This window comes from Gopherus evgoodei, chromosome 2, assembly GCF_007399415.2.
Source record: "Gopherus evgoodei ecotype Sinaloan lineage chromosome 2, rGopEvg1_v1.p, whole genome shotgun sequence".
NCBI lineage: Eukaryota > Metazoa > Chordata > Testudines > Testudinidae > Gopherus > Gopherus evgoodei.
The window spans coordinates 297,579,981-297,604,786 of NC_044323.1; the positions used below are offsets into that span (position 1 = coordinate 297,579,981).

Sequence of the window (24,806 nt, forward strand, 5' to 3'; positions counted from 1 at the left end):
CCCAGAGCAAGGTGCTGCCAGCAGCCGGTAGCTTTGAGACAACATCCCCCAGTGGGCAGAGACAAGAGCCCTCCCATGGTGAGCAGGTCGTGGGGATTCACCTGGCACGCCTTGCTTAACCCGGATTGTGTCACACACCTGCACCGAGCTGAACAATAATACACCCGCCAAAGGGAAGAGGCAACCAGGGAGCAGCTCCCAGCTCCTTTGCAGGGGCAGCAGTTTGCACACGAACCGCAGGCTGCCCAGGGCCCACACTGGCCACCAGGGAGAAATGGGGCAGTGGGCACGCTCCGCGGCAGCCTGCCCTGCGGAGTGTGAATGTGTATGTGTGTTCAGATGGCAACCTGCCAGAGTTGTGTGTGCCTCTGTCTTTCAGATTAGCCACTGCACTTGGGGTAGAGGGTGCCTCCGGGAAGCTCTGCTGGGAGTACGTGTAGCGGGGGCTGCCCTGCCCAACCTGCGGCCACAGGGGGCTGGTCCGGGGCACGGCTAGGAGACGAGGCGTGGAGAGCTCTGGCATAAAGTTCATTGGCTCTTGTGCCCCGTTGGTCTCAAATGAAGCTCTGGGTCGTCGGGCCTTTTGCTGACTGTTTAATGGGCTCGCTGCGGTGCACGGGCAGGCGGCCTCAGCTCACCAGATGAACATGGGCTTGCCGTCGTCCTTGGCCAGCTGGGCGAGGCACTCGAGTAGGATGAGGGCGTTGTCCCGGATGGGGTCGGGCACCGTCTCCAGCACCACCTTGCGCAGGAAGTCCACGTTGTTGTAGGAGCCGCTCTCAGAGGCGGCCAGCTCTGGCCGCTCCCGCAGAATGCCGTAGGTGTTCACGATGTACTCGGTGAAGCTGGGGTGCATGCATGGGTTGTACCCCACTGCCTTCAGGCGGTTCATGATTTCTAGGTAGCGCCGCGTCATCGCTGTGCACTGCTGCTCATCCACCTGGTTGGAGATGGTGTTGGTGGAAGCCTGGAAAAAAGGAGCGGTTTGAGGGGAGGGGTTGGGCATCCCGAGGTCAGAAACCCCAGTTAACTTATCACGGGGGGGCAGAATAGAGGAGACTGGATTCAGCCCGACACAGTCAGCCTGCGGGACTCACTGCTACTACATGTCAGGGCATCCAAGCCCTTAGCAGGAATCTGAAATGGGATGAGAGACAGTTACATGGACAGGCTGCTGGCCAGAGTCACTGCTAACCCCTAGCTCAGAATTCAGATGGGAACGAGCCCCAAGGGCAGGAACCAGCCCCCTGTGACAGGCTCAGAGGAACTTCCCCTGGGGCAGCTCACCCCACAACTGAGACTGCAGGGCTCCTGCACCTTCCTCTGAAGCAGCGGGTACCGGCTGCTGTCAGAGATGGGAGCCTGGCCGTCAGGGTGGGGGCTGCCCTTCCAGGCAGAGTGGTTGGGTGAGGGGGACTAGCTGGGCCAGGGGCTCCCCCTTGGGTAGCCAGGAGCCAGGGCTGGCTGGGCCAGGAGCTGCCCTGCCAGGGAGATGGGAGCCTGGCCGGCTGGGTCGTGGCTGCTCCACCAGGGAGATGGGAACCTGGGATGGCTGGGCCAGGGGTTACCCCTCTGAGGAGCTGGGGCTGGCTGGGCTGAGAGCTGCCCTGCCAGGGAGATGGGAGCCTGGGTGGGGTGGGCTGGGCCAGGGGGCTAGCTGGGCCAGGGGTTACCCCTCTGGGGAGCTGGGGCTGGCTGGGCTGGGGCTGCCCCACAGAGACAGGAACTGGGGCTGGCAGGGCTGGGGAGCTGCCTCGCTGCAACAGGAGCATGTCCAGAGGACGGGAAGGGCTAGTTCGAAGGGTCGTGTACATTTCAGTGAGAAGAGCCCTGTCAGCGCCCGTCTCATCCATGCAGCCCAGGGCCTGCACAGGCTCGTCCTGAGGGCGGGTGGCCCTGGCTGGAAATGCAGTGGCCATGGCTTCCTACCCCTTCCCTAGGAGACACTCCCCAGAGAATCTGTCCCCCTGCCAGACGGATCTGCCTGATGCTTGGGGAACCTTCCCCGCGATTTGTCTGCCCAGGTGTAGCCCCGTCAGCAGTGTGGGTCGCGCCCTGGTGCCGGCCCCTTGGTGCAGCCATTTGGGTCTACGAAGCCAAGCAGCCCTTGTCTGCGCGGGGCAGCCCTTGCTAGTCCCAGCTCTCCCCACACGCAGACTGCAGCAGGGTGATGCTTTCTATCCCAGGGGACTGGGCATGGGGCTGGGCTGGGCACTTTGCCTCTAGGGCCCTGTTGAACCCCCGCTGACTCTGCTGTGACCCAAGGCCCTGACCCTCCAAGGGGCCCTGTGTGACATGGGCTGGTGGATTCTCAGCCCCTCTTCTAGTGGCCAGGCATCCACTTGGCCGCACCCCATCGCGATCCATCGGGGAGCACATAATGTGCCCCTCTCGGGGCCTCAGGCTGCCCGAGCCGCAGAGCAAGGGCTGGACCCTCCCCTCTCGCCCAGGGGCAGGGCACTGTGGGAAGCTTAGCCTGCCCTACCAGGCTGCTCTGGGGCTATGAGATGATCCAGCCACCTGGGCTGGCGTTTGCCAGCAGACTGGAAATGGCCCAGGGTCGGTAATGAGCCCCACCCCCTGGCAGTTGGGGCACAGACAAGGGGGGGCCTCGTTGGCTTCAGCTCCCTGCCCTGGTGGGATGAAGCAGCCTGGGCGTAGCCCTGCGCACAGCCCATCTCTTGCCAGCCACAGAGCCAGGCCTGCCCACCCCTCAGCTGCTCTCCTACCTGGATGATCTTCTCGGGGATGTTGTTGACAGTAAAGCCGTAGAGCCGCACACGCTCGGGGAAGATGCTGGAGAGGATCCTGCGATCCAGCTGAAAGGCGATTTCCCCCACGATGCGCTCCCAGGTCAGCTGGTTGTGATCTGCAAGGCCCCAGGATGCGGGTCAGGGTGTCACCCTCTGGCGCTGGCCGCCCCAGAGCACCAGCAATGGGAATCAGCTGGATGGTGACCCTCACTGGCAGGCACCAATCTGTGCCAACAAGCCACATTTCTATGGCAATGCCCCCCGCTCCCTTGCCCCATGTGCACACTGACTCCTCCCCATGTCTGCCCGGCCGCGGTTGTGCAGTAACTCCCCCCTGGATGCTGCAGGCTGCCCAGCCCTCTGGGTTGAATCCTTTCCTCTCACCCACCTGGCATCCACCGTAACCCCTATGGCTCCTGAGGAGAGCCCCGTTCGGAGTGGCTGCCTCACTGCCGCTGAAGCCCCAAGTCTGGGAGAGAACATGCCCCTTGTGCTGGTGCATGCACCTCCACACCGACATTCCCGTGGGAAGTCAGCTCAAACGAGCCGAGTCCAGCAGCAAAGGGACAGCGGGATTCCCTCTCCATTGGTTATATTAGGAATATGTTCATTACCAACTGCAAATTAAAACCCAACACGTTTTTTGGCTGCAGTTTGGCTTATGCAAGTAACAAAACAATCTTACTACTTGAATGTCACCTAAGGGGTGTAACCCTCGCTTCTGCCCTTAACACCTCCCACTTGCAGGTTTGGGGGGGACGGGGAGTAAGCAACCAGCGTTTGCTTTACCTTATACGTGTACATTAGACATAGCCTAATGGAACTACGAGGAAGCAGATGTCGATGTTTTACGGGTTTTTAGTTTTAATCTTATCCTGACAGAACCAAAAGCCATTTACATGCTCACTTCCCCTTTCTCCCAAATGCTGCGAGATGCTGAGGCATTCTCCCCGCAGGTCATTCAGGGCCACACGAGGGAATGCAAACCACACAGGCTTAGCCAAGTGCTGGCCCTAGCAGGGGCCAGCCTGTCCCAGCAATGGCCACCTAACACACGGCTGCTGGCCAAGGGGAACTTCTGACCACAGAAGTGTCATGGCAATGAACTGAAGTGCCAGAACGATGCCACTGGTGATGATGGGGAAGGTGCTGGTGATGAGGAAGATGATGGCTAACAGTTCAGGTTGTTTTACAGGAGATGTTGTGAGTATATGGATGTGCAGATGTACATTCTGTAGTATTTCTATCTACCTTACTGAGCTGGGGTGTTTGTGACTGTGCTAAATGTATTAATAATCTATATTTCTACATATAAAAGAATTCCTATAGTCTGAGTGTTGCACCTGTGCACTATACTATCCAACGATATAATAATTTAAATAATACTGGGCCGGATCTTGGGACAAGAACCACTCAACCCTCAAAATAATAACTGGGGATTCTTAAGTAATCAATATAATTAATACATAATCTAAAGATCAGGCTACAGATTGGCACCCCAGATGGGACCCTGAGAGGTAAATGGGGCAACATGCCTACCCAAGATAGGAAACTCTAAGTAAAAGTCTAAGTTGAAATTCAGCTGATCTCTCAGTCAGAATTTGATGCCAATCAGAAACACTTCAATTCAGCAGGGACTTCTTCTTTTCCCTCAACTATTTCCTTTCTGTTTCTTTGCCTCTCGTACACTGCTTTTCTTAACTGATTAATTCTGGAATAGAGGGAGGAATATGTCCTCCAGGGGGAAATAGTAAACATGGACACAAATACGCACATCACACAAAGGAGCACTCGAGGTCTTGACCATCAGACTAACTTGGCATCTCCCACCATATGGTCTCCATGGATTTTGTGTAAGCACTCCCCATTGCACGCTGAGGGAATCCTCACTGGGTATCACTGACTAGTCACTGGGGTTTAGAATCTTTGTACGTGTGTTAAGGGGCCTTTGTAAGTTGACTTGTGGTAATATTAAGATACCAGAAGTTTAAAATTGCAGTTGCATTCGGCCCAAAGATTCACATCCTGAGGTGGTGGGAGAGCTGATTGATTTATGTTTTACTTGCTGCCAAGAGGCCACAGTAACTCAGAACTTGTACGGTTCTGACTACCTTATTTCAGTGCTCTCATTGCCCAGATTCGTGTATTGTCAGCCTGCCCCTTGCCACTTGATAGAGCCTGACTGGGTAATAACCTCTTGATCAGCTAAGAGCGCATTAGCCATCGAGGGAAGAGACAGGGAGCAGACCTCTCTCTCCCCACCCCTCTGCTGTTTCTTGGGACTTGTTTAAGTAATTGTTGAAACCAGCCAAGGGGTTAATTATTCATGGAAGAACGTCTCTCCATGGTGTTACGTGCTTCTTGTGTAGTGTTCGAAACTAGATATTAGGCTGGCTAGTAAAATTCAATTGAGCTGATGTGAAGTAGGAGTTGGAGGTAAATGGAATAGAATCAGCTGAGAATTCCGGTTGTGATGGACCAAAACCTAGCACACAAATATGTTACAGGTCAGGGAGAAGGTTTCGTATGAATGCAACAGAGCCAGGCTATTTTAATTCCCCTAATCGGACAGGTTTGCTCATATGACCATGTTTAATGTAATGTTTAATATGTGGTATGCTAAAGTCAGGGAAAGTACAGAAAATTACTTACAAGTATCAGAGGCAGCTAAAGGCAGCCAAGTGCTCTTTGACTGCCTTCATCTTAAGGAGGCTCCCTCAACGTCTCAGTCAGCGTCTGTCTGAAGTTGTTCTGCCTCTGGCTGTGAGCTGGCACCCACAGGAGGCACGGAGGTGGGTGATCGGGGGTGGGGTGGGGGGGAGAGAATGCTCTTTCCATTTGTTTCCTTTGTGCATTAGCCACTTGGGCCTGAGACGAAGCCAGTCAAACTCAAGGAGAGTCACAGCCGAGCCAGGGAGTGGTTCCTGCTGTGTAGGCTGTGGCTTTCCCCTGCCACGCAGGGGCCACTATGCGCAGCCAGATCTCCGGCGTTTACCAGGAGCTCTGGGTGCAGGATGGGGTAGGGGAGAATCCTAGCTGCCTCTTTTGTTTGAAGTCACTTTCCAGCCCTTGTGGGTGCAGAGACAATCTGGAAAAGGTGCCCCACAGAAGGCAAAGAAACTGACCCTGCACTTTTCCAAGAGTCTCCTGAGCATAGGCCCAGACTCCTGCATTTGGAAGGGCTGGGTTGGCACTGCTGCCACCACACAGTCATGGGGGAAGGGCAAGTTAGCCAGGACCACACGGACAAAAAGCCACCAAACCCAGCAGGATGGTGCAGGACCAGGCCCCAATGTGACTTTGAAAGAGCCCAGGTTACAGATTGATCATGTCCCTTTAATGCTGAAAGCCAGAGGCGACAATGTGCCAGCATAAGTGCCTTGCCATGTGGGCAGCCGGCATTGCATGATGGGACTCGTAGTCTGGTGGTCCCCGGACCCCATCTCCACTTGCAGTGGGCAGCACCGCAATCTGTAGGCACCAGCCCCAGCAAAGTCATAGGACTCTTGGTTGGTAGCTGCAGCATCTGGGTGCAGTGGGGAATGACGGGGGGGCCTCCTGGATCCTGTAGGGCTGACCGGGCAGCTGGTGGCGGGGGTGCACCAAAGTATTGGTTGGTGTCCACATACATAAGATTGGAAGAGCACCGTGCTCTGGCTCTGGCTCTGGCTCTGAGACACGGCACCGGGGCTGTTCTCAGCCGGGTCCCCGGGACACAGGCAGAGATAACAGCCAGGCCACCTCATTCCCAGCTGCCTGCTCCCGTGGAGCCCCCGGCGGTTCCCCAGCCCATGCCACGTTCGCCTGGAGCTCTTGGTATGACCATGACTTTCAGGGGCCTGCCACGCTGCTCGTTTCCAGAGGGCCACATAGGAGCTGCCACTTACCTTTGACCAGGTTGGGCTTGGAAGTGGCCCCTTGCGTCTGGGGCCTATCGGCGGCTCGGAAGACCTTGCGTGTCATCTCCTTGGGCCTGACGTCTGGTGGGCGCTGGGGGTCCTGAGGGGTCGGGGGCATCTGGAAGCTGATGGGAGCGGCCCTGCTGGTGGGGGAGGTGGCACTCTGCGGGAGCAAGGGCGTGTCGTCGCTGAAGACGGTGTCGTTGAGGGCGGTGTCCCATGGCGAGGCGCTGTGGGGAACGCTGTCTGTGGAGGCTGCAGGGGACCAGGAGCCTGCGGTGAATGTCCCGACCCTGCCAAGGAGTGCGGGCCACGCCGCCACAGCAAACCGCCCCAGCACTTGGCTGCCTTGGGCATGCCTGTCCGTCCATCCCGGGCACTGCTGCTATGGACGCCTCCCCAGGCCCTGCCCAGGGCCCTGCCCTGGCACCGGCTCCCTGCCACCAGCATCAGCTCGGGGGCTGAGGCAGGATGGGTGCACTGGAAAGGCCTGGCCCAGCCCGCCCGCACCGCAGCCCCAGCAGGATGACACAGAGGAGGCCTGGAATCGGGAGATGCTGGGCCTGGGGTGTCCTTCTGACAGCTGACACCTCAGTGCCACAGAGCCACGGGCAAACCCGGGCAGCTCCGAGAACAGCCACCGGCAACAAGGAGGGGCTGGGATGCCAGCACCGGGCTGGGGAGGGGGGAAAGGAGCTAAATCGAGCTGCTTGGCTAAGAGACAGCTCTGGTGAGAGGGGTATTCAGAACTAGGGTGGGGGTCGCTGCAGGGGCAGGCCCAGTTGGGGGGTATTCAGAACTGGGGTGGGGGTCGCTGCGGGGGCAGGCCCAGTGGGGGGTATTCAGAACTGGGGTGGGGGTCGCTGAGGGGGCAGGCCCAGTGGGGGGGTATTCAGAACTGGGGTGGGGGTCGCTGCAGGGGCAGGCCCAGTTGGGGGGTATTCAGAACTGGGGTGGGGGTTGCTGAGGGGGCAGGCCCAGTGGGGGGTGTTCAGAACTGGGGTGGGGGTCTCTGAGGGGGCAGGCCCAGTTGGGGGGTATTCAGAACTGGGGTGGGGGTCGCTGCGGGGGCAGGCCCAGTGGGGGGGTATTCAGAACTGGGGTGGGGGTCGCTGCAGGGGCAGGCCCAGTTGGGGGGTATTCAGAACTGGGGTGGGGGTTGCTGCGGGGGCAGGCCCAGTGGGGGGTGTTCAGAACTGGGGTGGGGGTCTCTGAGGGGGCAGGCCCAGTTGGGGGGTATTCAGAACTGGGGTGGGGGTCGCTGCGGGGGCAGGCCCAGTTGGGGGGGTATTCAGAACTGGGGTGGGGGTCGCTGCAGGGGCAGGCCCAGTGGGGGGTATTCAGAACTGGGGTGGGGGTCGCTGAGGGGGCAGGCCCAGTGGGGGGTATTCAGAACTGGGGTGGGGGTCGCTGAGGGGGCAGGCCCAGTGGGGGGTATTCAGAACTGGGGTGGGGGTCGCTGAGGGGGCAGGCCCAGTGGGGGGGTATTCAGAACTGGGGTGGGGGTTGCTGCAGGGGCAGGCCCAGTGGGGGGGTGTTCAGAACTGGGGTGGGGGTTGCTGTGGGGGCAGGCCCAGTGGGGGGGTATTCAGAACTGGGGTGGGGGTTGCTGCAGGGGCAGGCCCAGTGGGGGGGGTGTTCAGAACTGGGGTGGGGGTTGCTGCAGGGGCAGGCCCAGTTGGGGGGTATTCAGAACTGGGGTGGGGGTCGCTGCGGGGGCAGGCCCAGTGGGGGGTATTCAGAACTGGGGTGGGGGTCGCTGAGGGGGCAGGCCCAGTGGGGGGTATTCAGAACTGGGGTGGGGGTTGCTGCAGGGGCAGGCCCAGTGGGGGGGTGTTCAGAACTGGGGTGGGGGTTGCTGCAGGGTCAGGCCCAGTGGGGGGTGTTCAGAACTGGGGTGGGGGTCGCTGCGGGGGCAGGCCCAGTGGGGGGTGTTCAGAACTGGGGTGGGGGTCGCTGTGGGGGCAGGCCCAGTTGGGGGGTATTCAGAGCTGGGGTGGGGGTCACTGTGGGGGCAGGTCCAGGGGCGGGGTATTCAGAACTGGGGTGGGGGTCGCTGCGGGGGCAGGCCCAGTGGGGGGGTATTCAGAACTGGGGTGGGGGTTGCTGCGGGGGCAGGCCCAGTGGGGGGTATTCAGAACTGGGGTGGGGGTCGCTGAGGGGGCAGGCCCAGTGGGGGGTATTCAGAACTGGGGTGGGGGTTGCTGCGGGGGCAGGCCCAGTGGGGGGTGTTCAGAACTGGGGTGGGGGTCGCTGAGGGGGCAGGCCCAGTGGGGGGTATTCAGAACTGGGGTGGGGGTTGCTGCGGGGGCAGGCCCAGTGGGGGGTATTCAGAACTGGGGTGGGGGTCGCTGCGGGGGCAGGCCCAGTGGGGGGTGTTCAGAACTGGGGTGGGGGTTGCTGCAGGGGCAGGCCCAGTGGGGGGTATTCAGAACTGGGGTGGGGGTCGCTGCGGGGGCAGGCCCAGTGGGGGGTATTCAGAACTGGGGTGGGGGTCGCTGAGGGGGCAGGCCCAGTGGGGGTGTTCAGAACTGGGGTGGGGGTCGCTGCGGGGGCAGGCCCAGTGGGGGGTGTTCAGAACTGGGGTGGGGGTTGCTGCAGGGGCAGGCCCAGTTGGGGGGTATTCAGAACTGGGGTGGGGGTCACTGAGGGGGCAGGCCCAGTTGGGGGGTATTCAGAACTGGGGTGGGGGTCGCTGCGGGGGCAGGCCCAGTGGGGGGTGTTCAGAACTGGGGTGGGGGTTGCTGCAGGGGCAGGCCCAGTTGGGGGGTATTCAGAACTGGGGTGGGGGTCACTGAGGGGGCAGGCCCAGTTGGGGGGTATTCAGAACTGGGGTGGGGGTCGCTGAGGGGGCAGGCCCAGTGGGGGGTGTTCAGAACTGGGGTTGGGGTCGCTGCGGAGGCAGGCCCAGTGGGGGGGTATTCAGAACTGGGGTGGGGGTCGCTGGGGGGGCAGGCCCAGGGGGGAGTGTTCAGAACTAGGGTGGGGGTTTCTGCGGGGGCAGGCCCAGAAGGGGGGTGTTCAGAACTGGGGTGGGGGTTGCTGCGGGGGCAGGCCCAGTGGGGGGTATTCAGAACTGGGGTGGGGGTCGCTGCGGAGGCAGGCCCAGTGGGGGGGTATTCAGAACTGGGGTGGGGGTTGCTGGGGGGGCAGGCCCAGTGGGGGGGTATTCAGAACTGGGGTGGGGGTCACTGCGGGGGCTGGCCCAGTGGGGGGTATTCAGAGCCATAGTTTTAGACTGGACCGTCTGGTCGGAAGGGACCCTAGCAGCCGAGCAGCCTCACTGACCGGGCCGTTAAAAGTCCAGTCGGCAGCGCAGCAGGGCTAAGGCAGGCTCCCTGCCTGGCTTCACGCAGCTCCGGCATGTCCGGCTCCGAGGTGCATGGGTTGCCACTGGGGCTCTGTGTGCTGCCCATGCCCCAAGCGCCAGCTCCGCAGCTCCCATTGGCCGGGAACCGCAGCCAATGGCAGCTGTGGGGGTGGCACCTGCGAGCCAAGGCAGCGCACACCGTGCAGAACTGCCCAGCTGCGTCTCCACCTAGGGGTCGTGGGATGTCGCCACTTTCAGGAGCCGCCCAACGTAAGCGCTGCTCGGCGCCTGCACCCCTTCCGCACCCCAACCTGGAGCCCCTTCCCTCACCCAAACTTCCTCCTGGAGCCTGCACCCCACACCCGCTCCCAACCATTGAACCAGCCCTGACCCCCCTCCACACACACCCTGAACTCCTCATTTCTGGCCCCACCCTGGAACCCACAGCCCCAGCCCAGAGCTGGTACCTCCTCCCCCACCCCAACCCCCAGTCTCATCCCGGAGCCCCCTCCTGCACCACAAACCCCTCATCCCCAGCTCCACCCCACAGCCTGCACCCCAACCCCCTGCCCCTGTGCGGAGCCCCTTTCCACACCCTGAACCCCTAATTTCTAACCTCACCCTGGAACTCGCACCCCCAGCTAGCGCCCTCACTCCCTCCTGCACCCAACGCCCCCGTCCCAGCCCAATGAAAATGAGCTAGTGAGCGAGGGTGTGGGAGAGCGAATGATGGGGGGGGGGGATGGAGTAAGTGGGAGGCGGGTCCTAGGCAAAGGGGCAGAGCAAGGGCTTGGGGAAGGGGGGGCATTCAGGGCTATGGGAGGGCGCTGAGGGTGCAGGCCCTGTGGGGATAATCAGAGCTGTGGGGTGTCACTGAGGGTGCAGGCCCAGTTGGGGGTATTCAGAGCTGGGGGAGTCACTGAAGATGTAGGCCTGTGGGGGGGTATTCAGAGACATGGAGGGGGAGTGTCATTGAGTGTGCAGGCCCAGTGGAGGTATTCAGACCCATGGCGGGGTCGCTGAGGGTCCAAGTCCAGTGGGGGTGTTCGGGGCCATGGGGTGGGGGCTGAGAGGGCAGGCCCAGTGGGGATATTCAGAGGTGTGGGGGGACACTGAGGGTGTAGGCCCTGGGGGGGGGGATATTCAGAGCCATGGGGCCAGGAGGAATGGGGTGAAAGGAAGGGTCATTCAGGATGACTGTCAGGAGAAAGCTTCTGGGAGTGAAGGGGGTTGAAGTGGGGTGCTGTGTCCTGGGGTGGGCGGGACCCCCTTGGACCCCCCCTCCCCCAGATCCCTGGGGGCAGTCATCACTGACTGGACAGAGCCCCGAAGAGCTGCCCAGTGGCCAAACCCTTAGGGGGTGGTGTCCGGCCTGATGGCGGCTCCGAGGAACTGCAGCAGCCCCACTGACACATGTACCCCCCACACGAACACCCACACAAACACCCACACATACACATGTGCCCTCACATACACACTTCCCTCCCACAAACACACATATCTTCCCCACAAACACCTCCACCCCTACAAACACGTACCCTCCACACTGACACCCCCACAGACACACATACCCCCACATACACATGTACCTTCCCACAACCTCCCCCCACTAACGCAGGTACCCCCCACAAACACCCTCATCCCCCACAGCACATACCCCCAGATACACACATAAACCCCCCACCCCCCAACAGACATAGAATCATAGAATCATAGAATCTCAGGGTTGGAAGGGCCCTCAGGAGGTCATCTAGTCCCACCCCCTGCTCAAAGCAGGACCAATTCCCAACTAAATGATCCCAGCCAGGGCTTTGTCAAGCTGGGCCTAAAAACCTCTAAGGAAGGAGATTCCACCACCTCCCTAGGGAACCCATTCCAGTGCTTCACCACCCTCCTAGTGAAAAAGTTTTTCCTAATATCCAACCTAGACCTCCCCCATTGCAACTTGAGACCATTGCTCCTTGTTCTGTCATCTGCTACCACTGAGAACAGTCTAGATCCATCCTCTTTGGAACCCCCTTCGGGTAGTTGAAAGCAGCTATCAAATCCCCCCTCATCCTTCTCTTCTGCAGACTAAACAATCCCAGTTCCCTCAGCCTCTCCTCGTAAGTCATGTGCCCCAGCCCCCTAATCATTTTTGTTGCCCTCCGCTGGACTCTCTACAATTTTTCCACATCTTTTCTGTATTGGGGGGTGTGACATTGCACTGTATATGATTTTATGAAAATATGCTAATGAGTGGGAATATAATGTAACTGGAATATGCTTCATGCAAAAGGTCTCTTTTAAGGTATCATTACAAAGCTTATAATCTACTCATAGACTCAGACTCATAGGTCAGAAGGGACCAATCTGATCATCTAGTCTGACCTCCTGCACAAGGCAGGCCACAGAACCCCACCCATCCCATTTTATAACAACCCCTATCCCAGGACCAAGTTATTGAAATCCTCAAAATTGGTTTGAAGACCTTAAGCTGCAGAGAGATTGTTCATCCTATTTGTATAAATGTATCATTCTCGTATTTGAAACTAGACATATGAACTATAACTCTGAGGTCCTATTGTCATTATGCAAAGTGTGGGCCATTAATGGTGGTTTGGCATCTTGATGGCTCCTATCAACTAGGACACTTGGTTGTAAATGGCTCTGTTTACTTGCAAGCCTTCCTGTGAGTCAGGCCAGCAAGAATGGAGGCTTGGGGGGGGGGTCTCACAGGACATGTGACCATGTCACCTGGTACTGGAATCCATCTTAAACCTCGTGCCTTTCCATTTAGAGGGAGGTGGGGTGGGGATCCAGAGAGACAAAAGATTCCCCCCTTGTGCCAAAGCTATAAAAGGGGGTGGAACAGAACAAAGGGGGCTGCAGTCATGAGAAATCCCCTAGTTACCACCTGAGCTGGAACAAGGGCTGTACCAGGGGAAAGGATGGGCCCAGACTAAGAAGGAGTCTAGTCTGTGAATGAAGCTTATTGGACCATCTCTGAGGGTGAGATTTACCTGAATTCAGCTTCATACTGTATTCGGCTTAGACTTGCGTGTTTTGTTTTATTTTGCTTGGTAACTTACTTTGTTCTGTCTGTTATTAGTTGAAACCACTTAAATCCTACTTTTTATACTTAATAAAATCACTTTTGTTTATTAACTAACCCAGAGTAAGCGATTAATACCTGGGGAAGCAAACAGCTGTGCATCTCTCTCTATCACTGTTATAGGGGGCGAACAATTTATGAGTTTACCCTGTATAAGCTGTATACAGAGTAAAATGGATTTATTTGGGGTTTGGATCCCATTGGGAGCTGGGTCTGGTTGCTGGAGACAGGAGCACTTCTTAAGTTGTTTTCAATTAAGTCTGTAGCTTTGGGGCGTGTGGTTCAGACCTGGGTCTGTGCTGGAGCAGACTGGCATGTCTGGCTCAACAAGGCAGGGTTCTGGAGGCCCAAACTGGCAGAGAAAACAGGCTCAGAGGTAATTTTGGCACATTAGGTGACAGTCCCAAGGGGGTTTCTGTGATCAAACCTGTCACAGAGCACCTAAAACTGGACACAGTACTCCAGATGAGGCCTCACCTATGTCGAATAGAGGGGAATGATCACGTCCCTCGATCTGCTGGCAATGCCCCTACTTACACAGCCCCAAATGACATTAGCCTTCTTGGCAACAAGGTCACACTGCTGACTCACATCCAGCTTCTCGTCCACTGTAATCCCTAGGTCCTTTTCTGCAGAACTGCTGCTTAGTCAGTCAGTCCCCTGCCCGTAGCAGTGCATGAGATACTTCCTTCCTAAGTGCAGGATTCTGCACTTGTCCTTGTTGAACCTCATCAGATTTACCCCCGTGAACATCCCCACAAACACACGTACCCCCCCACACAAAGCACCCCACATACACACATACTCCCCCATGTACATACGAATACCTTCCCGTACACACATAGCCCCCACACAAACATGCTACATGCACTTGTACCTCTCCACGTGAACATATACACACAAACACCCCCACAGACACGTTTGTTCTCCCACCCCTGCCCCGATACGGGGCGCCGTTACCTTTGAAATTGACGCTGGAGGGCAGCCGGGTGTGCATGTACTTTTTGCTGGAGTCGGTGGAGCTCCGGTAGGAGGACTCGGGGGTTCGGGCCCTGGCCTCAGAGACCTGACCCTCGGAGACCTGGCTGGAGTGCTTTGACAGGGATGTCTTGCTGGCCCGGGAGGACGTTTTGGAGCCCGAGCCGAACAGGTTGCTGGCGAGCGGCCCCTCCTCAATGGAGTCGTCCCACAGCAGGGAGGTGCTCTGGCGGAAGAGCGGGGACCCAGCTGCGGGGCCTGGAGGGGAGGAGATGGGTCTCCTGCTAACGCCTGTCACCCCCAGGCACGTGATCGCCTAGCCTGGCTCACGCTGCCGTGACGGCTGCTCGTTACCACAGGGGCCTGGAGCCAGGCCAGGCACTTAGCCTACCCCACTGCTTGGGGAGAAAGCCCAGGGAGGGCAGTGCTGGACACGCCTGCCCCTCAGCCTGCAAGTGGGTGGATGCCAGGCTCCCTCCTCCGTGAAGGGCCTGTCTTTGCCTGCCGGACACAACCTCACCTCCTAGTGTACCCTGCCCTCTCTGGCTTCCTGTGTGCGGGATGCAAAGGGGTACTGGGGGCAGGGGTGCAAATGGGGAAATGCGGGGGGTGCTGGAGGAAGTGTTTTCTTCATAGCACGTCCTCTCCACAGGGCTTGGGCAGAGAGGAGATCCCGCCCAGGCACCTGCAGCCCTCTGCCGCTCTTCAGTCAAAGCCGGCCCTTCAGAGGCAGAGCTTTGTAGGACAATCTAGCCAGCACTGGGTTTGTGGTAGCAGGGCCTGGCACCTGTGCCAGGACTGGGTGTCTGGGCTTGGTTGGCCTGGCAAGTGCCTTGGCAGGGACCACATCTGAGCAGCACTGCTGCCCAGAGAACAGGGCTGCCCCAGGGCACAGCGCAGGGCTGCGTATGGGCTGTATAAAGGAGCAATGCCCTGTGCACAGCTCGGGGCCCAACCACCAGCAGGTCACTGGAGAAAATGGTCTTCCAGCTGGTGAGGAAGCATGTGGGGCCTCAAGTGCCCCTAGAGAGGACCAGGGTGCCCCACCTCGAAGCACACCGGGGTTTCCTCAGGACCAGCCGGCCAGCTCAGCTCCTGAGGCCATGCCGGAGACCCCAGCTGCCTACCTCCCGCCATGGCACTGTCGCCGAGCCCTGCCTGACCTGGGCCGAGGATACCAGTTTGTTCTCTCTCACTGGACCTGGTGGAGGCGAGCGTGGACAGCGACATCTCGCCGCCCAGCGACTGGTTCCGCAGGACGTTTTTCAGCTCCTGGTTCTCTTTCATCAAGTCCACCAGCTTCCTGAGCTCCTTGTTCTCCGTGATCAGCGCCTGGATCTCCATTCTCAGCCGCTCGTAGCAGCTGATCACGGCCATCCCCGGAGAAAAGGGGCTTGCGCCTGGCAGCGACGCCATGGGGAAAGGGCGTTCAGGGGCTTAGGTGGGCTGGGAGCTGGCCATGCGCCGCCCTCTGGCTTCCACTGCTGGGCCGGTGGCTGGCCGGTGGTGATGACATGAGCAGGGCACCTGGCAGACATTGTGATGTAAGCTCCTGCTTCAACACCAGAGCCCAGGGGCTCCCCTGCCAGGTCCTGTGCTGTCAGGGCTGGGGGGGAGCCAGTGGTGGGGAGCTAGCGGGAGTCGGGAAGGGGGCTCCGGCCACAGGGCGTCTCCAGCCAGCCAGTAGGAGCCTGGGGCACAGCGCACAGAGGTGCTGTCCTGCTCTGCCCTTTCCCTTGCTCCCCACGCCCCCTCCTGCCCTGTGGTAAATAGGCACCTGCCACTTCCCAGCGCCCTCACCAGCATGTGCCAACCCGCCCCACTCCCTTTGGCTTTGCAGGAGAGCAGCAGCCAATGGCTCGGCCAGGGCCCCCTGGCTGGCCTGGCCCCGGAACCTTTGGCCAGTTCCATGGAAGGCATCACAAAGGGACACAGGAGTCCCAGAACCGGCCCCACCTCCCGGGCTCCTCTGCCCCCCAGAATGGAGGTGTCAGGGTGTGAGGCTGGCTGCTCCGTCCAGGCCCTATGCCAGGGCACCATGTCTCACGGCTGCAACCAGTGCCCACACAGCCCCTGTGTCCACGGCCCAGCAGGCACCTGCAGCTGGGCCTACAGGCAGCACACGGGCATGTGGGAACAGGACCACAGCATGTGCCCTGCTGGAGACATGTGCCCTGAAGGGGCGTGCTGGGGCTGGGAGGGTGCCAAGCCCAGCCCTCCGCCAGCGACAGGTACATGGGGCAGAGCTGGGGTGTTGGACACAGCGGGCTGTACACAAAGGGGGAGCAGCGGGGACCTGGGCTCAGAAGGGCGGAAGAAACCTGGCCCAGGGACCAGACCAGGGCTCGCTGCACATTAATGGTGGGCAAGCGCGGAGCCAACAGCTCCTTCCAGCAGCGTGTCTGGCCCAGCCAGCAGAGCTCCTGGGGGCCAGGCCCCACGGGAGGGGGGCCATGCAGCACTAGGTTGTTTCAGGGCCAGTCGTACCATCTATTGTCAGGTGCAAAGCAGTGTGCGGCAGGGAGCCTGCAGGCTCCAGAGCGAGGACAGGGGCTGCCGGGTGCATGGGGGGCAAGGAGCCTTCTTCTGAAGCCAGCCCCTTCCCCACTAGCCCAGGTCAGCACCAGGAATCGGGGCTGGGCACGGGGCAGACACAGGCCTGGAGCTGGCGCTGTCCCAGATGACTAGTAAACTCCATGCTGTTTTGCAAACACTGGCTGAGTGCACTAGTCCCTGCAGAGTGTACACGTCTCTCCCAGGGTCTGGTTCAGTGGAGCTTGCAGGGTGTGACAGGAGGGCTGGAGCCCAGGGGCTCAGGAAAGAGATTGTGTGGCCTGCCCTGGAGGAAGAGTGGGACCCCTTGTGGGTCTGGCACACTGAAGGCTTCCTCCACGGGACTGTTCCAAAGCTGGATCCGTGACAACTGCTATCAGGCTAACCAGCCTGTAATGACCTCCTGGATCATCCTACTTTCCATTTAATATTGGCGCAACATCTTCTGGAATCCCCCTCATGGTCCAAGATTGATCAGAATTCGTGTCAGCCAGGCAGAGATCACCTCAGCCAACCCTAGGACTGACTCTTGAGGGCAAGCCATCTGGGCCTGCTGATTTGAAAATGTTTATCCGTAGGCAATGCTGCCTAACATTCTCCTCTGACTAATGGACTGGAAAGTGCTTCGTCATCCTCGTGTGATAAGAACACATCATCCTGCTTCTTTCTTAGAACAGAACAGAAATAGTTATCAAACACTGCTACCTTTTCTGTGTCATTAGTCACAATTTTCCCATCTCCAGAGGCCACGGGCCTAGCCCATTGCTGGGGTTTCGGTTGTTCCTACTGTACTTTAAAACTCCTTATGGCCTTTAGCCCTGCCAGCCATAGAGTTTGCCTGGTGTATTTTGCTTCCCTTATCCGTTTTCAGCTTTGTAACTGCTGAGTTATATCCAAGGGACAACATTTCCAGTAAGTTCTTGGAATGTGCTGGGGAGAATGTTTTGTCCAGCAAGTGGAGGGAGAAGTGGAGGGCAGCCCTTTTAGATTTAATTCTGACCAACAGGGAGAAATTGGTAGCGAATCTGAAAGTGGGAGGCCATGTGGATAAAAGTGATCACGAAATGATAGAGTTCCTGCTTCCAAGGGAAAGGAAGGAGTCAGGCCAGCCGAATAAGGACAATGGACTTCCAAAAATCAGACTTTAAGAAACTCAGAGAACTGGGAGATAAAGTCCCATGGGAAGAAAATCTATGGGGAAAAGGAGTGCAGGAAAGCTGGCATTTTCTTAAGCAGACAGTATTAAAGGCACAACTGCCAACCATCCCAATGTGAAGGAGAGATCGGAAGAACAGTAAGAGGCCAACCTGGCTCCATCAGGAGCTTTTTAATGACCTGAAAATCAAAAAGGAGTCTGACATAGAGTGGAAACCTGGATGAATTGCTAAGGAGGAACACAAAAGAACAGCACAAACATGTAGGGACAAACTCAGAAAAGCTAAGGCACAGACTGAGTTACACCTAGCCAGGGCACAACGAGCAATACGAAGACATCCTTATATTAGGAGCAAGAGAAAGGTGAAGGTAAGTGTGGGTCCTGTGCATAGCAGGGAAGGAGAGCTAAGAACTCATGGCATCCAGAAACGGATAGCTTTCTTCTTTTGTTTCAGTCGTCGCTAAAAGCACTAATGGTGACCAGATACTCAGCACAATTAACATGAACAGCGGGGGAAGGAACACGAAGGCTGGACAGCTCAGGTTGAAGAATATTTTAATATGCTGGATGTATTCAAGCAGGCTGGACCTGATGAAATTCATCCTCGGATACTTAAGGCAATCTCAGAACCATTAGCAATTAGCTGGGAGAACTCCTGGAGGACGGGAGAGGTCCCCGAGGACTGGAGGGGGGCAGACACAGCACCTGTCTTTAGAAGGGAGACCAAAGAGGAATTGGGAAATTCTAGCCCAATCAACCTGACTTTGATACCTGGAAAGACACTGGAACAAATCATTAAACAATCCATTTGCAAGCACCTGGGCCAGGCGATAAGATGGTTCTGAGGAGTAGCCAGCATGTATCTGTCAAGAACAACCCATGCCAAACCAACCCGATATCCTTCTTAGACAAGGTTACCAGCCCAGCGGACAGGGAGGAAGCAGCAGACGTGAGATACCCTGATGTTAGTCAGGCTTTTGACACAGTCCCACTTGACGTTCTCATACACAAACTAGGGAAATGTGGCAGAGATGAAATAACCGTAAGGTGGGTATGACAGGTCCATTGGCCCAGTGCTCTCCCACGGCTCTGTCACAGCTCATGGGAAAACCCTTTCGGTGTGTCAGCCCCCAGAGGGTCACACCTACGTCACGCCGGGAGTGCCCTACAGCAAGTCCACCTGGATTGAACACCACGGGGAACCTAGAGGGAGCAAAGCACCCAGGGGCGACTCTAGGTATTTTGCCGCCCCAAGCACGGCAGGCAGGCTGCCTTTGGTGGCTTGCCTGCGGGAGGTCCCCAGTCCCGTGGATTTGGCATCAGCCTGCGGGAGGTCCGCCAAAGCCGCGGGACCAGTGGACCCTCCGCAGGCATGCCGCCAAAGGCAACCTGCCTGCCGCCCTTGCGGTGACCAGCAGAGCGCCCCCCCGTGGCTTGCCGCCCCAAGCACGTGCTTGGCGTGCTGGTGCCTGGAGCCAACCCTGAAAGCACCCCCAGTTTCCTTAATCTGGGGTGACTCTCAGCCTTCGGGGTAACACAGGGGGCTTATTAGGTGTCTGGAATCAGCGTAGTGAGTCCTTCGCTAACACAGATGGGAAAGTTACAGCAAAGTCCAGCTGGGTCGGTCCAGAGCCCAGAGCTCTCTGACCCTTCTCTGGTCCCAGTCCAGCAGCCCCCACGTAACAACTGCACCTGGCCCCTGCTTTGTCCTTTGTCCTTGTTCCCCGGGAAACCTGGTCACCTGACCTCCTCCCCAGCCCTTTGTTCTCCAGCTCCTCACACCTGGCTGGCTTCCTGTGGAGGGTTAGTCATCCATGGTCCTCAGTTGCTAGGTACCAAATTTCCAGGCAATTGGAGTAGCCATTGTTTTCTGGGACCCTCCATGGGCATGGGGCCAGTCCCCAGATAGCCTAGCATCAGTCAGATCTATACCTCTAGGTCTCTGCAAAGAGTAAACAACTATTTCCCTCCACCTAGTTCACCATGCAGCTCATTGGGGAAACTGAGGCACTCATAGCATTCATACAAAACATTATGAAAAATTCCCACTTCATCACAATGGGTGAATGACTGGTTGACAGACAATTCTCAAGGAGTAATTACATGGTGTAATGATGGTGTCCGTGGGAGCCAGCTGAAGTCATTCAGTTAGGGTGAACTGCAAACAGAATGGGGCAGACAAACCCCAAATGCTGGTGGAAATTCCAATACTTAGATTTACCAAACCAGCACAAAACAGCTTCTATAGTACCTCACTGGTTACTCAGAAGTCCAAACAACGCAGTTCTCTTAAAGTGCCCAGCCTCAGGCCTTCGTCCAGACACACCTGTCAGCTATAGAATCATAGAATATCAGGGTTGGAAGGGACGTCATCTAGTCCAACCCCCTGCTCAAAGCAGGACCAAACCCAACTAAATCATCCCAGCCAGGCCTTTGTCAAACCTGATCTTAAAAACTTCTAAGAAAGGAGATTGCACCACCTCCCTAGGTAACCCATTCCAGTGCTTCACCACCCTCCTAGTGAAATAGTGTTTCCTAATATCCAGCCTAAACCTCCTCCACTGCAACTTGAGACCATTGCTCCTTGTTCTGTCATCTGCTACCACTGTGAACAGTCTAGATCCATCCTCTTTGGAACCCAATTTCAGGTAGTTGAAAGCAGCTATCAAATCCCCCCTCACTCTTCTCTTCTGCAGACTAAACAATCCCAGTTCCCTCAGCCTCGCCTCATAAGTTATGTGCTCCAGCCCCCTAATCATTTTTGTTGCCCTTCGCTGGACTCTTTCCAATTTTTCCACATCCTTCTTGTAGTGTTGGGCCCAAAACTGGACACAGTACTCCAGATGAGGCCTCACCAATGCCGAAAAGAGGGGAATGATCACATCCCTCAATCTGCTGGCAATGCCCCTACTTATATAGCCCAAAATGCCGTTGGCCTTCTTGGCAAGGAGGGCACACTGCTGACTCATATCCAGCTTCTCGTCCACTGTAACCCCTAGGTCCTTTTCTGCAGAACTGCTGCCTAGCCACTCAGTCTCTAGTCTGTAGCAGTGAATGGGATTCTTCTGTCCTAAGTGCAGGACTCTGCACTTGTCCTGGTTGAACCTCATCAGGTTTCTTTTGGCCCAATTCTCTAATTTGTTTACGTCCCTCTGTATCCTATCCCTACCCTCCAGCATATCTACCACTCCTCCCAGTTTAGTGTCATCTGCAAACTTGCGGAGAGTGAAGTCCACGCCATCCTCCAGATCATTAATGAAGATATTGAACAAAACCAACCTCAGGACTGACCCTGGGACACTCTGCTTGATACCAGCTGCCAACTAGGCATTGAGCCATTGATCACTACCCGTTAAGCCCGACGATGTAGCCAGCTTTCTATCCACTTTATAGTCCATTCATCCAGTTCATACTTCTTTAACTTGCTGGCAAGAATACTGTGGGAGATCATATCAAAAGCTTTGCTAAAGTGAAGGAATAACACATCCACTGCTTTCCCCTCATCCACAGAGCCAGTTATCTCCTCATAGAAGGCAATTAGGTTAGTCAGGCATGACTGGCCCTTGGTGAATCCATGCTGAATGTTCCTGATCACTTTCCTCTCCTCTAAGTGCTTCGGACGCTTAAAGACAATAAAGTCATTGCAGAGAAACTAAATGGATTCTTTGCTTCAGTCTTCACGGCTGAGGATGTTAGGGAGATTCCCAAACCTGAGTCGGCTTTTGTAGGTGACAAATCTGAGGAACTGTCACAGACTGCAGTGTCACTAGAGGAGGTTTTGGAATTAATTGATAAACTCAACATTAACAAGTCACCGGGACCAGATGGCATTCACCCAAGAGTTCTGAAAGAACACAAATGTGAAGTTGCGGAACTATTAACTAAGAGTTGTAACCTGTCCTTTAAATCGGCTCTGGTACCCAATGACTGGAAGTTAGCTAATGTAACGCCAATATTTAAAAAGGGCTCTAGAGGTGATCCCGGCAATTACAGACCGGTAAGTCTAACGTTGGTACCGGGCAAATAAGTTGAAACAATAGTTAAGAATAAAATTGTCAGACATATAGAAAAACATAAACTGTTGAGCAATAGTCAACATGATTTCTGTAAAGGGAAATCGTGTCTTACTAATCTATTAGAGTTCTTTGAAGGGGTCAACAAGCATGTGGACAAGGGGGATCCAGTGGACATAGTGTACTTAGATTTCCAGAAAGCCTTTGACAAGGTCCCTCACCAAAGGCTCTTACATAAATTAAGCCATCATGGGATAAAAGGGAAGGCCCTTTCATGCATTGAGAACTGGTTAAAAGACAGGGAACAAAGGGTAGGAATTAATGGTAAATTCTCAGAATGGAGAGGGGTCACTAGTGGTGTTCCCCAAGGGTCAGTCCTAGGACCAATCCTATTCAATTTATTCATAAATGATCTGGAGAAAGGGGTAAACCGTGAGGTGGCAAAGTTTGCAGATGATACTAAACTACTCAAGATAGTTAAGACCAAAGCAGACTCCAAAGAACTTCAAAAAGATCTCACAAAACTAAGTGATTGGACAACAAAATGGCAAATGAAATTTAATGTGGATACATGTAAAGTAATGCACATTGGAAAAAATAACCCCGACGTTGGAAAAAATAACCACTATACATACAATATGATGGGGGCTAATTTAGCTACAACGAGTCAGGAAAAATCTTGGCGTCATCGTGGATAGTTCTCTGAAGATGTCCACGCAGTGTGCAGAGGTGGTCAAAAAAGCAAACAGGATGTTAGGACTCATTAAAAAGGGGATAGAGAATAAGACAGAGAATATATTATTGCCCTTATATAAATCCACGGTACGCCCACATCTCGAATACTCCGTACAGACGTGGTCTCCTCACCTCAGAAAAGATATTCTAGCACTAGAAAAGGTTCAGAAAAGGGCAACTAAAACGATTAGGTGTTTGGAGAGGGTCCCATACGAGGAAAGATTAAAGAGGCTAGGCCTCTTCAGCTTGGACAAGAGGAGACTAAGGGGGGATATGATAGAGGTATATAAAATCATGAGTGATGTGGAGAAAGTGGACAAGGAAAAGTTATTTACTTATTCCCATTATACAAGAACTAGAGGTCACCAAATTAAATTAATGGGCAGCAGGTTTAAAACAAATAAAAGGAAGTTCTTCTTCACGCAGCGCACAGTCAACTTGTGGAATCCCAGGAGCGGCGCCAGAGTTTTTGGTGCCCTAGGCGGGGGTCCTTCCGCGCTCCCGGTCGTTGGTGGCAATTCTGCGGTGGGGGGATCCTTCTGCGGCTCCCGGTCTTCGGGGCACTTTGGCGGTGGGTCCCGGAGCGAGTGAAGGACCCGCTGCAGAATTTCAGCCAAAGACCCGGAGCGCGGAAGGACTCCCCGCCACCGAATCGCTGCTGTGGGTGGCAAAATGCCGCCCCCCCCCCAATCCTAGCGCCTATTGCCCTGTTGAATGAACGAGATGTGACTGAGGAAGGCGTGGAAGGCAGCACCTCCAGACAGCTGCAACCCTACCCCCTGCCGCCTGCTTGCCTCCTGAGCCCCCCCGACTCACCTGCCCCCCTGCCACTGCCCCCCTGCTCGCCTCCTCAACCCCCCTACCCCCTGCGGCTCACCTGCCCCCCTGCCACTGCCTCCTGCTCGCCTCCTCAGCCCCCCTACCGCCTGCGGCTCACCTGCCCCCCTGCCACTGCCCCCTTGCTCGCCTCCTCAGCCCCCCTCTCGCCTCCTCAGCCCCCCCACCCCCTGTGGCTCACCTGCCCCCCCGCCACTGCCCCCCACTTGCCTCTTCAGCCCCCCACCCCCTGCGGCTCAACTGCCCCCCCGCCACTGCCTGCCCACTCACCTCCTCAGCCCCCTCGCCCCCTGCGGCTCAACTGTCCCCCTGCCACTGCCACCCCGCTTGCCTCTTCAGACCCCCACTCCCCCAGCTCCCCTGCCCCCCGCTCGCCTCCTCAGCCCCCCCACCCCTTGCAGCTCACCTGCCCCCTTCCACTGTCCCCCCACTTGCCTCCTCAGACCCCCACTCCCCCAGCTCCCTTGCCCCTTTCCCCCCTGCTTGCCTCCTCAGCCCCCCGCCCCGCTGTTGGCTCACCTGTCCCCCCGCCACTGCCCCCCCCCCCTGCTCGCCTTGTTGTACAGACAAAAGTACACAGGATCTTTTCAGGGGGCAAGACAAAGATGCCACATTTATTATGATAACAATTTGATTTATGACTAATAACTAATATCTTAATCCTTATACACACACATTATACCTAATACCTAATACCTATACACACACACACATTCACACACACACACACCCATCAGATGTTCTGCAGCTGCTGCATAGTTACCAGTCCTGGACATAGCTTGAGTTCATGGCTTGATTTTGTAGCTTAGGTTCGTAGCTTGTGGCAGTAACTGGCCAGGAAGGCCAGACACGAGGACGAGCTGAGTCTCTGTTGGGCCTGCACCGATCTCCTTCCACGTTGGCAGCAGAACGTTACCCAGAGTCTCCCATCTCACCCTTCTGTTTTATAGGCTTTTAGTTTGGATTCAAAGTCTGTAGGTCTTGCTGTGTCACGCTGCCTCTGGGTTTGGATTGATCACCCATCAATTGCAGGTGTGACTTTCGGCCTTGAACCTGGCTTTGATCTTCCTTCTGTTGTTTCTTTTGTCCTTTTCTTTTTAGGGTGGATGCTTCTTACTTTGTTTAGGGCTGTTGTCTAGGCCTTCAGCCGTTGGTATTTGAACTTTATCTCCTCAGGACAGGCTGGGGCTGGTGGTTGATTCCGTCATTCATACATACCTCAGTCACACATCTAAACTAAACTAATAAGATTACAGCAGGGTTTGCAAAAACGAAGGTTGGAGGAAGCTTTTACAAAATGGAGTGAGTGTTTTAAAACGGGGGTTGAGTTACAGTATGGAACAGAAGTTACAGTGTAGGCAAGTGTAGTGAATGGTGAACAGAAGTTACATTAATAAATTAAAAACAAATTCATTTATCAGTTCTACAGCCTCCTCAGCCCCCCCACCCCCCGCGGCTCACCTGCCCCCCTGCCACTG

The 24,806-nt window shown here is 56.2% G+C and overlaps 1 protein-coding gene across 1 annotated transcript; it reads right to left on the reverse strand.

The window, feature by feature from the left end:
- Window positions 1–623: 623 nt before the first annotated feature.
- On the reverse strand, window positions 624–15,411 carry LOC115645093 (speriolin-like). Its single transcript, XM_030549495.1, has 5 exons — window positions 15,162–15,411; window positions 14,017–14,292; window positions 6,641–6,907; window positions 2,730–2,869; window positions 624–967 (listed from the first exon to the last, which is right to left on the reverse strand). Exons 1-5 carry the CDS (start codon window positions 15,409–15,411, stop codon window positions 635–637), a joined length of 1,266 nt encoding a protein of 421 aa, XP_030405355.1. The 3' UTR covers window positions 624–634.
- Between the last annotated feature and the right edge of the window lie 9,395 nt (window positions 15,412–24,806).

Bases quoted from the DNA above. Each gene is read 5' to 3' on its own strand.
- LOC115645093 (XM_030549495.1), bottom strand. From the start codon at position 15,411: ATGGCCGTGATCAGCTGCTACGAGCGGCTGAGAATGGAGATCCAGGCG. The intron at 14,293-15,161 runs GTAGGCAGCTGG...CCTCCCCTCCAG, and splicing joins CGACAGTGCCATGGCGGGAG to GCCCCGCAGCTGGGTCCCCG. The intron at 6,908-14,016 runs GTAACGGCGCCC...GGTCCCCTGCAG, and splicing joins CTCCAGCGTCAATTTCAAAG to CCTCCACAGACAGCGTTCCC.